The 13,706-nt window shown below is 37.4% G+C and overlaps 1 protein-coding gene across 1 annotated transcript; it reads left to right on the top strand.

Moving 5' to 3' along the window:
• Positions 1-8,408: 8,408 nt before the first annotated feature.
• On the top strand, positions 8,409-13,560 carry LOC141913618 (NF-kappa-B inhibitor alpha-like). Its single transcript, XM_074804966.1, has 6 exons — positions 8,409-8,512; positions 8,751-9,388; positions 9,903-10,270; positions 10,390-10,478; positions 10,929-11,171; positions 12,341-13,560. Exons 2-6 carry the CDS (start codon positions 8,799-8,801, stop codon positions 12,389-12,391), a joined length of 1,341 nt encoding a protein of 446 aa, XP_074661067.1. The 5' UTR covers positions 8,409-8,512; positions 8,751-8,798; the 3' UTR covers positions 12,392-13,560.
• Positions 13,561-13,706: the final 146 nt, after the last annotated feature.

Here is a 13,706-nt window from a genome sequence, read left to right as displayed (position 1 = left end):
CCGAGTCGACTTTTAAGGGTTTTGTCATATTCTCACTGCGTCAAATGTTTTTACGTTTTTTTTATGGATGCACGCATAAATACGACGCCGATACGAAACGTCTGACCACTCATAGCTCTGATGGATTAAGAACATTATTCTTCATAATCTTTTAATCTCTATTATTCACTGTAAACCGGTATTAACTTAAAAGGCTAATTCAGATCAAGGCCAATTGAGTTAGTTATTAGAATCAAGTAAAAACCTGCATCCAGTTGATGCAAGAATCAATAAAAAATTAAAATAAATTAAAATTAAAATTAAACTCATCCTAGGGCAACTGTTTGTTATTGTGGATCCAGATTGAACGTTATTTCCACCTCCACTTTTAACATCTGAAAGGAAGAAAAAGATCAATTCCCTATAGTAACGATATAAGCCTGTTTTAATTTTTTTCTATCGATATGGCGAAGTTCAGAAAAATTATCATTGAGAAATGGATTCATAGAGAAGAATAAATATGTGTTCAGAAGATTGGGAAAAGTTCATTGAAATCTATTTACCTTAACTTATAAACTTCGCACCAAATCTACTGGAATCCCTGATGTGCCTTTATGAGCTATAGGCCACACCTACAATACGAGCAATCATTTCTGATGATTGCTCGCAGGTCTACAGGAAAATGATTTTTTTTGTAGTGAAGCGCCAGTAGTAGTAGATTTAATATTTTTTCATTACGCACACCATATTACTCACACCTGCGATAAAATTCGCCGAGTTTTCCTGATGGCTAATTTAGTCGGAAACATTAGTTTTGAAATGATATGCCCAGAAAGCATTATCGTGCCGATGCCGTATACGCTCCATAGATCGAAACACAAATTATGAATGGCCGACTGCAGGTTTCAATGTGTATAAATCATCATAACAGTCAACAGATCGAGTTTTTATCACGTTACGCGACCACAATAAATAAGGAAATTTGTCATTTTACCTTTTGCTCGACTCAAGGCTTAGGTAATAATACAACGACAGTGGAACACTGTATATCATTCACCGATAATGTTTTACAAGAGAAAGACTTCGGTCTGGATAACGGGGGTGTTCGTTTAGGAATTCAGAATTAGAATTAGAATTCAAAACTTGAATTATCGATGATTACAGAAATGAGCACAAGAAATAAACAAGAAAACTAACTTGAAAATTTATTGACGCCTTGAAAAATTACGGGTAATATCTTCGACAGTGACTGATATTATATAGATTATATATTATTAAGGATCAATGAAATTATTTGGATTTGAATATACCAATGATTGAATTGAATTTACCGGCAACCAGTCTATCCCCGACATATCGATGACCTAGTGCACATCCTCGGAAAAAAATAATTGTTGAAATTTATCAAAAATAAGATAAGTCATAAAATATATCAAATCACAAAATAAACGCTAAAATTCATAATTGTAATTGTTATTTTGTAACTCAAATATTGATGACGTAGTGTACATCGACTCGCACAGAACCCCTTGAAAATTGCATAATAGGTATCAATGTATATATAAACATTATTGTAACGGTTTTTACGGCGTCGAAAAAAATCCCACGGCCTTCTACGCTATCTTACAGTGAAATAAGCAAATTTTCAATAGATTCATTTTCTGAATTTTGAATCAAATGTAGTCAAGCTATTGTTAAGTGATACGCAGTTGATTTTGGCTTAAAACGCTTCTTAGGCAAATATGTAACGAAGAGTATAAAGGTTACTTATCAAGGCAAGGTGACGAAAAAAAACTGTTGTATCCATATCATTATTTGCCTTGATTATTCCAAACGATATTTGGCAGATATTGTTTCAAGAAATCATATTCGAACTAATCGATTACTAGCTTTTTATGATTGATTCTTGTTCAGGTAATCAAGGAAGATGATGTAGATTTTATATATCTGATGAATATACCAGTATCATATTTAGGAATGTCGTTAGGCCTACTTTCTTACCTGATTTGAAAATATCGTTTAATCAATTAAATTTCAAAAATATTCTCACAGTAGTTCAATCAATTAAAACGAGAACAAATATCTGCCTACTCTGCAGAAGAGTCGATACTTTCGAAATAGATGACAAAACATATTTGCTTTTTATTGAAGTATTAGGTAATACGAAACCGCGTGAGGTAAAATACGTTTTCCCCAATTGAAGAGAAAATTATTATGTCGATGATAGTCCGTTTGCGTCGCACCAAATCGTGGATGAGATGACTCAGGCAAAGCGAAAAGAAGAGAAAGAGACCGACTCATTAATTAGCTACTGTGGAGAAAGGTGCTGAGTCAGTGTGACCAATTGAGAACTAGCCGACACGGTGGGGAAATTGTATCCCTGTCAACTGCCTCTCTTTGCCACTGTCCCGATGGAGAGGTGGAAGACACTCACAGAAGCCCATCAATCTAGCCCCGCGCAACGATATGATTTTACAAGGTAAATAATATGAAAAATTCTAGAAGCCAGTCAGACGGACGGATGTTTTGATGATTGATCGATTATTGTATCGATTGATTGACAGTGATTCTTTTACGCAGTGAATAGCGAACATTGAACGGTGTCGTATTCATTTTTCATCTCATAAAAACTCACGTAACCATCTCCTGGGGATTTTGAAAAAAAGTTAGTTCAACACCACACATGTACACAAAGAAAACTTTAGAAATTATACTAGTGTACTAAAATTAGTTTTCATAGAACTCACACGTCACAAAAAATCAGAAAAATTGGCCAAATATTTCTTTGATTTGAGGTTGTGAAATGCCGGTATATTCTATTGAAGATTCATTGATGGAAATAGAACTGTATGTACAACGCACGTAAGAAAATGCTTTGGAAAATTTTAAACGATTTCCTCACAGAGATATACGATCTCTATATCATTTTCGAAAATTCCCACTTTTTTCTATAACGTATTTGATCACGTGTCGCAAGAAATCCCCAGAAAGTAATTCTATCAATAGATACATCGGGGCGCTTCCGTACGACTCAATGGAAGTATTAAAAATAGACGACATGTTTCGCAGAAATGCGAGCATTATGAATCAATTAACGAATTGGTATAAATCTGATGATCACTATCCAATGATAATTCAGAGTTATTCGACGATGATATGTAGCCAGGCGAGAACCTATAAGACGGAAGTAACCACTTTGCTCAGATCAGATATCAGAGAGCCGAAAACATAGTCCCTCGTTCGCTCTCATTCATTCGCGCGTTTTTTCATCAACGCAATTAACAAACTATATCGTAATCGTTTCGTAAACTAATCTAAAGATGACGCAACAAAGTTTTATTCTCAAATATGAATCACTCTTCGGCGCCGGCGTAAAAGGAAGTCAACTAATAGCCGGTGCATGATCTCTGCGTAATGCTCATTCCGTATATGGACTTTTAGCGTCGTTGCGTCTTCGCGGGGTACTTTGAACTGAAGAGTAAGACGGCCGACGTTTCTCCGCAGGATTAGATCATTCAAGTGCGTTATTGTTAATAAATATCAAAAACATGCGATATATTTACTAAGCATTCTGATCCTATCATTTTCGAGCCAGGATACCGCCTTTTAATAACGTTGAAAACGATGAATGATAGATATTTCTGTAATTCGGGTCGCAAGAGAAAATCTCTTTTTTCATTAGAGATTTTTCGTCCGTTAGTAAGTGAAAGGTTTAATCCGTTAACAACATTCCGCGACAGATAACGCAAAAAGACATACCGCATGCATTCATTCGGCGTGCAATCAAAAATATTGAAGTGGGCCTACAAACAAGTGTTGTACCTGAATCCTGAATTGGCGATTTGTATATTTTACTCAGCGTTGGTGCGTCTAAAGACCCCGTTATTCACCTCATTATGCTTTGACTTAAGAAACAGCACACTGGATGAGATGATACAAATCTATAAAACTTGCGATAAAATCAAAATCAAAATAAAAATGGATTTTTCGATTTTAGCTCTGCAACTGGAATTTGTACAATGATCATTTAATGAACGAAGCTAGAAATGCGAATATATATTTAATTTTTTTATAAAATGACATTTATTTCCCATCGCGATAGGCAAAACGTACCCTGCCACGCAAGCATTCATGTACTCTCGGCGATCATTAAGGGTTTTTTTCTGGTTTTTGGAAAAAATTTGAAATACCAGAACCGTTGAGGCTCTCTATATCATTTTCGTCATAGGTTTGCGTCATATTGATGTTTCATCATTTTATTTCTTGTTTAATTTCCGGTTACATATTTCCGCCATCAGATCATGAAACGCATTCTGCAGAATTGATTCCATTTTTTTTTCACGCGCGCTTTCATTCGGAAAGTTGATTTTTAAAGTTCGTTGTTACGCGGCGTATTTTCTGTTTCATTCGTCGAAATTTGCATTCAGCGGCTATCATCCCGATGATACAATGATATCTATGGTCTCAACTCTGCCGCGATGATGCATGAATGAAAACCCGCGAGCGCTCGCCAGCAGACGACAGCGCATTTAATACGTAACTTATGGATTATGATTTATTCATAGATAAACGTGAATATACCGTATCTTGTCGTTATATCGATGTAAGCCGAAACAGGCAAGTATCCGTGTCCGGGATATTGTTAATTAATAAACCGAAACGGTGCGTCGGCGCTACGGCACGTGAGTCAAACTATGGAAGGAAGAAACGTCCGCTTTGCTGTTCGCTCATCGCCCAGTAATTAAACTCGAGGGAATAACCGTCAGATCTCGCATCGATCTACCGTCATTTTAATAGTCATCGAAGCTTCGACAAGATTTGCCGTGTTTGCTTGCTTGATTTTATTAAATTCAATCAACACGGAACACACCTTGCCGGTCACGAGTGACGTCACCGCGTCATACCGATCCTAATTAAGAAAGCGGGCGGATTGATCTTTTGTTAATGCATATATTGATCGATTTCACGAAACGAAATAGAAAAGTCGATATCGAGAAATGCGTACGAGGCTGGCATGAAAATCTTTTAAACCTTAAAAGGTTTCTTCACGCGTCCCTCCATCTTGAATTTTGGTATTCGTAATACTATGAGGACTACGTTTGACTGTGGCAATCGAGGATTCCACTTGTGACAAGCGAGGATTCACCAGGTTCGCTAGTGGTCACTCAGACAAGAACTCCCGGATTTCTCATTTTCAATTAAGATCTATCGATAATTTCTCAAATTCTTTGAATGGTGATCAGTAGAAACCACCTTAAATATGAACCTTAAGATCATCTGAGTTTATCAAGAAGAGTGATTTGCCTAATTTCTGAGGGAGGCAGCGAACGCGTTAAATGGTTTCTTCACGCGTCCCTCCATCTTGAATTTTTGAATACGTATTACTATTGTACAGTTGTTATAATTCAAAATGGCGAATGAATATTATCATTAATTAATACTATAATATTAATTATCATAAATCAATTTCATTATATCGCGACGGAAAAAGTGGTGTCGCAATCACCGAATAAGGCATTGGTTCTGTGGTGTTTGTGTGGACGCGAATTTTCCTTAATCTAAGAAATTTATTTTCCAAGAAAAGCGAACAGCGATCAAGATGAAAAATCTACGCATGAAACTTTTTGAAAGAATATAGCGTTATAAATCTGGTGTAAATAGTGAATTTTGTGTACTTGCACCGGAGTACCTGCGTAATAAAAAAGAGCCCGGGGAAATCTGACTAATACCCCGTATACCTGAGAATCGAAGCGCAGATTAGCCGCAATCAGCGACAATGGAGAACAAAGATCATAAAAGGTGACGGATTGATAAATCCATCGATGGCATACTACATTTTCACACTTGATTGATGATGCTATAAAACTGGAAGCTTATTTCATTTCGCACGCAGGAGGTACATTAAAGTTTGACGCATATGCGGCATCGACGACATTCGATTGCCGAGGCCGCTTTCTGAGTCAGGGCATAAGTCTGGTCTTCCGGAATACAGGTTTTTACCTGGAACTAAAACAAGTAAACCAACTTGAAAGTTTATTGACGCCTTAACACTTGCTTAATATTGTCGACAATGTATGATATTATATAAATTGTGTAATATCAAGGATCAATTGTCATCAATAAAGTTATTTTGGATATGAGTATATCGATAATTGAATTGACCGGCAACCAGTCTAGCCCCGATATATTGATGACGTAGAACACATCCTCTAAAAACGTTTATTAAAATTTGTCAAGAATAAAAAAGAGTTATGAAATATATTTGATTACAAAGTAATTGCCAAAATTCACTATTGTAATTTTTATTTTGAAAGGCCAATATTGATGACATAATTCACATCGACTCACACAGAACCCTTAAGATAACGCATACTAAATAACAATGTGTATAAACATTGTTGTAACGGTTTTTTCGGCGTCAACAAAATTAAGCAATATAATGTTTTCTACGACTACCAAACTAGAGCTTATTTCGTTACAGATATTCGGCGCAGATAGAATTATAGTGATTTCCTAGTTCTGATTTAAAAAAAATATTTATTCACAAGATTAACTGTTTGATTTCAAACGTTACTAAAACGTCGTCAGAAGTCCTCATTATTCACGATTAAAATGGCTAAAAGGAATGACGGACGAACGAACAAAGTACAATATTTCTAAAAATCAAATTCGCTTGATAATTCCCTATAGTTTTGATTTCAATAAGTATATATACTTATTCACAAAATTGACTGTTTGATTTCAAACGAGACTAAAATCTGGTCAGCAATCATCATTATCCGTGATTAAAATGGCTGAAAAGAATGATGGACGAATGAGGAAAGTACAGCACTTTTTACAAATTTGTCAAACAAATTTCTATCGCACTCATATTCCCATTGATTTGGAGAACGAAATAAACTCCCCAAAGAATCATATCGCGCTTGTGACTCATATCCGCAAACCCTTCTCGTAGTTCGTTGGTGCCCCGATTAATTTCATATTACTGATGGACATTTGCGTGGAAGTACCTTGATAACGTTGAAAATGTACGGCGAAGGTGATAAAACATCGTGAATTCCCGGCAATTTAGATATACCAGTGATTAGACGCGTAGTCCTTTGAGTCATAAGATTTTCACAATGAAGTGACTGCGATTGGGGGAACATTAATTTTCTCTACCTGCCAAACAAAATTTATTTCACTCTCGACCCGCCATTTCCTTCCTGATGTTTTCCGATAAGACCAATTTTCGATCGTTCACCCCGCCGCGGTAAAAAAGTGTGTTTAACTGTGCCGGATAAACAGCAAGAAATCAGATTTTCTAGCCATAAATATCTTTTTCTATTTGAATGGTTTCAGCGTTCCTTCTCAGTAAGGCTACATAAAGCTGCCAAAAGTAAATAAATTGACAATTTATTTTTTCCTCAGCTGATTTGGGCATTTATTAATTGAGAAAAAATGGTTGAATTTTTGAAAAATATAACTACTATTCATCGTCAGTTTTAGAGGATAACCGAAGACTAACGCCATGCTATGATTCAAAAGCCGAACACTTCATTCCTGTCTTTAATGGAAATGCGTATTTTTCTGTTTGAATAGACCGTCTTACACTATCTATGGTCGTGTCGTTGCACCACATTCTCATGTCTCTGAAGTTAAAGAAACGACCGTATGACATATACCGTTCCGTGTGTAACACGCAGGAAATACGTACCATCCTCGATGAGGTTATCGCACGAGATATCAATATCCTGAAAAAATGTTTCCCCATTGAAAAAAAATATATTTTTACACTACCAATGAACTCAGTAGTGGACTTGTGCCGCGAGATCGATCCTAATTGCAACATAGCGGTTTCGCATTCTTCCGTCCGTTTTATCTAGAGTAAGCTCTTATTTTAAACTTGAAATAGAGATGGTTGCCTCAGATTTTTTGTTATTGATTGATTGATTGATTTGATTTTACTTATTTGGAGTGTTCCCTCACAAAACCTGTAGACGTGGACGGCTTCTTTATTTTGAAATCGGGAATTCCCGACCCTTAGAAATATCTTGGATGGTTTTGGGAAACACGTAAATTCATTCTCGAACATGACTGATACGATTCACGTGTTGTTATTAAGCAATAAAAAATTATTAACAGAATTTGATTTTACTTTCATTTCATCGATTACGCTGGCTGAGATATTTTTCAAAATTATGAAAATTCGACCCATTGAGTGAGAGCGGTTGGTTCGATATACTAAAAAAATTAGTTCATCCAATAAAAAGTTATTTTGGTTGTCGATCATGTGGGCTCATAATTTTTTTAGCGCCGAACGGCTGTCGCGATACAGAAATGAGCGCCACCTTTGATACGACGACACTGCTGTGGCACGTGATGATCTATATGGGTTAAATCGCATAAATTATCACGTGACGGAAAAACCCGATCTATTTTTAGAACAGAGGCAATTCGTAGAACTAAATTAAAGTAAAACTGCCCACGTAACGGACGCAGGTTTAGAATTAAAAGCTGCCGAAAAAGTACAGTTTCACATAACCCAAAGAAGGTAGGTTGTAGTCATCTTATTGTGTCTTGGTTTTAAGCCTTTTAATTGGACTCACTCGGTGTCATCCGGATTTTTTAGTTCCATTCATTATCCAAATTTTCGAAGAAGGCATGTTTGTTTGTTGCCGTTGGTTGGCATTGCCCGCCATTGCCCTTTTGTTGTCAGGCCAAGAATGGGGTGGGGTAAATTTTGATTATAACCTTTCTATAAGCTTACTAACAAATAACTATGATATTAGGTATACTCTTGGACTACGATATCATCGATTACGTTCTCTACCAGAAAAATGGCAGAGTTGAAGAGGTCACGGATACTGAACAGTGACCTGCAGGCGAACGCTCGCTCCGATGCCGACACCTTTAAAAATATCGACAATAATCACAGTAAAGAATCGTGGCCGCTCAGTAAGGAATATATGAGTTATTTCGAATCCGGTGAAAGTTCCGTTTTATTTCGTCAGAACGATGACAAAAAAGTGAACGCACGCTCGAGCGACTCTGGCTTCGGTTCGAGCCACTCCGGTTCGTGTCACGAAGAAGACGTTCTTCACGAAAAAATGTCCGCTATGAACATCAACGGCGACGAATCGAACAGTCGCGACGAACTGAAGCCGCCGAAATTCGCCGGCCGAACACTCGATTCCGGAATCGAGTCGGGTAATCTGAGCGGAATCGTCGAGGGTATGTCGGTGGTCGAAGTCGAAAAGACCCCGAGCGCGTCGGAGGAATCGCTTGAAAGCAGTTCATCGAGCTGCGTGGATTCGAGGGATAAGTTACCTGGTGATGAGGGTTTCAGCGATGGCTGCATGCTGCAGCAAGTTCATCTTACAGCGCAACAGAGGATTGATCTGTATAAACAAGACGCTGAGGGAGATACGTACGTATTAATCGTTTATTTCTTGGGTATGGCTGTCAAGTGGTTGGTAGGGGGGCTGGTTGCTTGAAGTTGGTTGAAGATAACCGCCAGATGAATACCGGTACCCTAGAAACAATGAACTTTTAATTGTTAATTTGCCAACTATCCACTGGTTAAAGATAACCAAATTCTGAGCAACTGGACCTCTGGTCTTCAGGGCCATACCTAGCATTGAATGTTAGAAAGTGAAAGCGTAACTATTCTTCTTAGGCCTATAAGAAAATCCTGTTAGCTTGAAGTGAAGGAGTATTCTACATTAAATTTCTATTGGATATAACGATGATATTTCATAAGGTTTTTAAAAAGGGTACAAGCATTTGCACAAGAGAAGGGCGCTTTTACCAAATTTCTGGCGTCAACACTGCATCCCACTGCCTCCCGCTTAGTACGGCCCTGGTCTTGTTCCTGGGTTCGAACCCTTATAATCCTTATTTCTATCAATCCCTCGTATTGAATCAACAGATTTTTCTTGCAGGCAACTACACATCGCGATAATTCAATGTATGGGGGATGAACTACTTGGTCTGTACGACACAGTCGTGCAAATAATCCGTCTCGCTTTGAACGCGTCGTACCTCGACGTGCAGAACTTTTTGCAGCAGACGCCGTTGATTTTAGCGGCGCTGACGAAACAACCGCACATCGTGTGGCAATTGCTATTAGCCGGGGCCAGCACGCATCCGACCGACCGACACGGAGATATGGCACTCGCCATCGCGGCCAAAAATGGCGATTTGGAAACGGTGAAAGCGCTGACGTCGCGTATTGTCATTGACGACGAAGAAATCGATACCGACGCGTTTCAGGCGCTGTCGAAAATTATAAACAAAAAGAATTACGAAGGTTAGTAGCGTAGGGTTGAACATAAAAGATTTTCGATCTGATCTCAAAATATTTCGAATATTGGATTTCTGACATTCGGAGCGTATTGATACATTTACCGTAATTATTTTCGTTTGTAGGTTACGCCCCTATTCACCTAGCCGTTCTTCACGGCCACTTCGACGTAATGGAACATTTATATAACTGCGGGGCTGACATAAATGCGAAGGTGAGACATTTTTCTTACGTCGAACCGGACCCACAGATATTTATAAACCATAAGCGTTTTCCCTATGAAAATATTTTGTCCATTGGATATGATAACATATTCATAGTTGAGTTCACCAGCCTAGTTTAGCTAGTATCAAAATAAGATTGGCTGCTGCTGAAGTCTAGCAGTTTCCGTATAGAAGATGATAATGAATTAGAAATGAAGGTTTCAGCTGATTTGAACTCTTGTCTAAAGAATATTCATTTATAGAAAATGACCGGAGTCACGAAGAATACCTGGGTATTCATGTACCAGTATAGAAAAGGACCAAACACGACTTTCAAAATCTTTTCATTTTACTTGGCTGTATCGTTACAAATATCTGATAATTTCCAGTCTATGTTTTGCATTCGTTCATTAAAAAGCCATTTTTCTGACGCGTTCGTTTTCGATGTCCGTATATTACAGTGCGACAAAACCGGCGAAACGATACTTCATCTGCTCGTGAAAAGTCACAATACGGACATTCTAGAGAACGTGTACAACTACCCGGTGGACGTCGAAGCCGTCACGTTCAGCAATATGACCGCGTTGAATCTGGCCGTCGAATTACGTTTGAACGATGTCTCTGAATTTCTCATCAACAAAATGTCGGTCGATCGATCGGAACTGGAATTCTATCCAGTCGACGACTGTTCCGAAGAAGAAGAGGTGAGTTAGAGTGTTATTATTACTTCTGAAGATTTGTTCATGAAAAACAATTAGTTTCTTCATTATTCAGTTTATGTGGAATCAGTTTGGGAATTAGGGTCAGTTCATTTGATTTTGTAGACGACAAAAGTGCGCTAAGTTTTTCTAGTCGAGTGACTTGTCAATTTTTGCCGGCACTGCATTGCCATAAATTATGGAGGTTAGCTCATGCCTTGCTTTAGCATAAACTAGGACTCCATGCCCACTTGGGAAATGGTTTGAAATGCACAACAAACTGACAATATCAATATTCAATGGCCCTTGGTGAACATGTACAAAAAGAATGTTCCTGGTGGGCTTAAAATAACTACCTATTATTAACTAACTATAACTACTATCATTCTGTAGGGTTAGTGGTTTGATTGTGATAATGTTGATACAGGGGGTTTCCAGAGTAATAACCAGAAAGGCTTGAATAATTGATTAGAACACGGTAACCGGTAAACAATTCATCATGGGCATTTTGGAAAATCCGTTGAGTATATGTGAAATGTTTCAAAGGTTACTAATACCATGAGAGAATGAATTGTTATCGCGTCGATGAATACCTTTCGTGGAAGTGTGATGTATGACCTTTCCACCAGGATGTGTCAAGGGGAATCCCCACAATCAATGAAGATAACATGTTTCAGTTTTATATCAATCGAGATATCCAGGCACCTGAACTATGAAACAGGTTCTGCACGTCGAGTGCATAAAGTTGCAAGATTGTTAATCATTTTGTATAGATAAATAAAGCTATAACTGCGAGTATTTTTAAGCTCTTACAGAGTGGCCACTGACCTGGAAAATTCAGGGAATCAGAAAAACCTAGAAAAAACACAGGGAAAACTCAGGGAATGTGGCAAATTTCACCATATGTTACGTGATTCAATGAAAAAATTATTGAATTGAAACATTTTAAACCTAGAAATTTCTCTGATTCAGCGAATACTCTGGGGATTTGTAAATGGGCAGAAAGTGGCCATGTTCACCAGGGGGGCAATGAATAGCAGAATAACATGGTATTTCCGTAGATATTAGTACCTATATAGGCATATTTTGTAACCAATATCAATTGGTAATTCATACGTCAAACCATGATGTTCTTGTGGCATAATTTCAACCGCTATTCTGCGGTTATTTTTCAGATGGAAGACGATTTTGTAATCAATGGGCAACCGATCACAACGACGTCTTGATCCACCGAAACATTCGTCAATTGTAATCGTGATTGATTTCGAATGCCTGCTTCAGAGCATTGCAGTTGTTATTGACCACTGTACCCCCTCTATGGAATTCAGCTGACGCGAGGTGCGCCCACTAAGCAACGCTAACACCCATCCTTTATTATTGTGTACATCATTTATTTTGCGTATTTGTTTGCTTGTAAGTTTACCCTATGCCATATTTTGTGTATTGTAAAGATAAAAGTATATTGTTTTGAATATTCATGGACGAATTTTGTTTAAATACGCAGCGGAAATGATATACACTTGTTGGGAGTATTTAATGCAAGAGTAAATGCCTCCGAACTTACTACTATATCACACTACTGTAAGTTCTTGTGAAATAGTATTTAGCTGACTCTTATATGGTTTGCAGGGTAAAACACTAAATTTCAGTTTTCCTACTGAAATAAAGATGTACTTTTAGTGTGTATATTTGTATTATTGCATCTAAGTAAATATAGGCGAATTGATGATTATGTTCTTTCAAGTGAAGCTAGGATAGTCTAATTTATAATTAATTTAACATGTTCTTTAGGGGTAGATTTGAACCGGTGCACACTTTTAGCATACACCACAGGGTTCTTACGGATTTTGGAAAGCATTTGGAAAATGGTAATGTTTTGTATGGAAATTTTGCTCTTGTTTTCTCTATGGCTATGAAAATCAGAAAAGGGTTTCTAAATACAATTGTCCTGTTTTGAATTTTAGGCTATATGTCTAAATGTCTTATCACACATTTGATAAAAAACTTCATGAAGACACTTGGTCGATGGTATTAATAATTGGCACTTACTTTTACTTAGAATGGAACTACATTGCCTGTTCTTTAGTTTCACTTAGGGTTATGGAAAATGAAATTGGGAAACCTGTAAGAACTGCGAGTCACCAAATCACCACCAACTAACTAGGCTGGCAAAGAGTTGAACATGATTGTTTTTGTCGGACTACCCCATGTAGATAAAATAGCCCGATTTTCAGCCCACTGGGCTTGTATATAGCGATTGAGTAAAGTATTAGTTTCGATGTCGTTTTAACTTGAGAAATGTATATACCGGTATGATGTATTCTTACTGAATGCGTACATAAGCTACAACATTTCAACACAATAAAATATGTAATTTTCTGCTTAAGAAATTTTCTATTACTTGTTCTTTTCATGAAGCTCAATTAAAGTCGTCATGGTGTTAAATCATTTTAAGTCGTCGGTGTTTTGCTAGTCCCAATTTGTAATTCCAATTCAATTCACTAAGTATAAATCATCACAATGATCGTCTCTGCTATGAGT

Source organism: Tubulanus polymorphus, chromosome 1 (assembly GCF_964204645.1).
Source record: "Tubulanus polymorphus chromosome 1, tnTubPoly1.2, whole genome shotgun sequence".
Taxonomy (NCBI): Eukaryota; Metazoa; Nemertea; class Palaeonemertea; order Tubulaniformes; family Tubulanidae; genus Tubulanus; species Tubulanus polymorphus.
This window is presented reverse-complemented; position numbering and strand designations above follow the sequence as displayed.

Bases quoted from the DNA above. Each gene is read 5' to 3' on its own strand.
- LOC141913618 (XM_074804966.1), top strand. From the start codon at position 8,799: ATGGCAGAGTTGAAGAGGTCACGGATACTGAACAGTGACCTGCAGGCG. The intron at 10,479-10,928 runs GTGAGACATTTT...CGTATATTACAG, and splicing joins GGGCTGACATAAATGCGAAG to TGCGACAAAACCGGCGAAAC. The intron at 11,172-12,340 runs GTGAGTTAGAGT...GTTATTTTTCAG, and splicing joins ACTGTTCCGAAGAAGAAGAG to ATGGAAGACGATTTTGTAAT.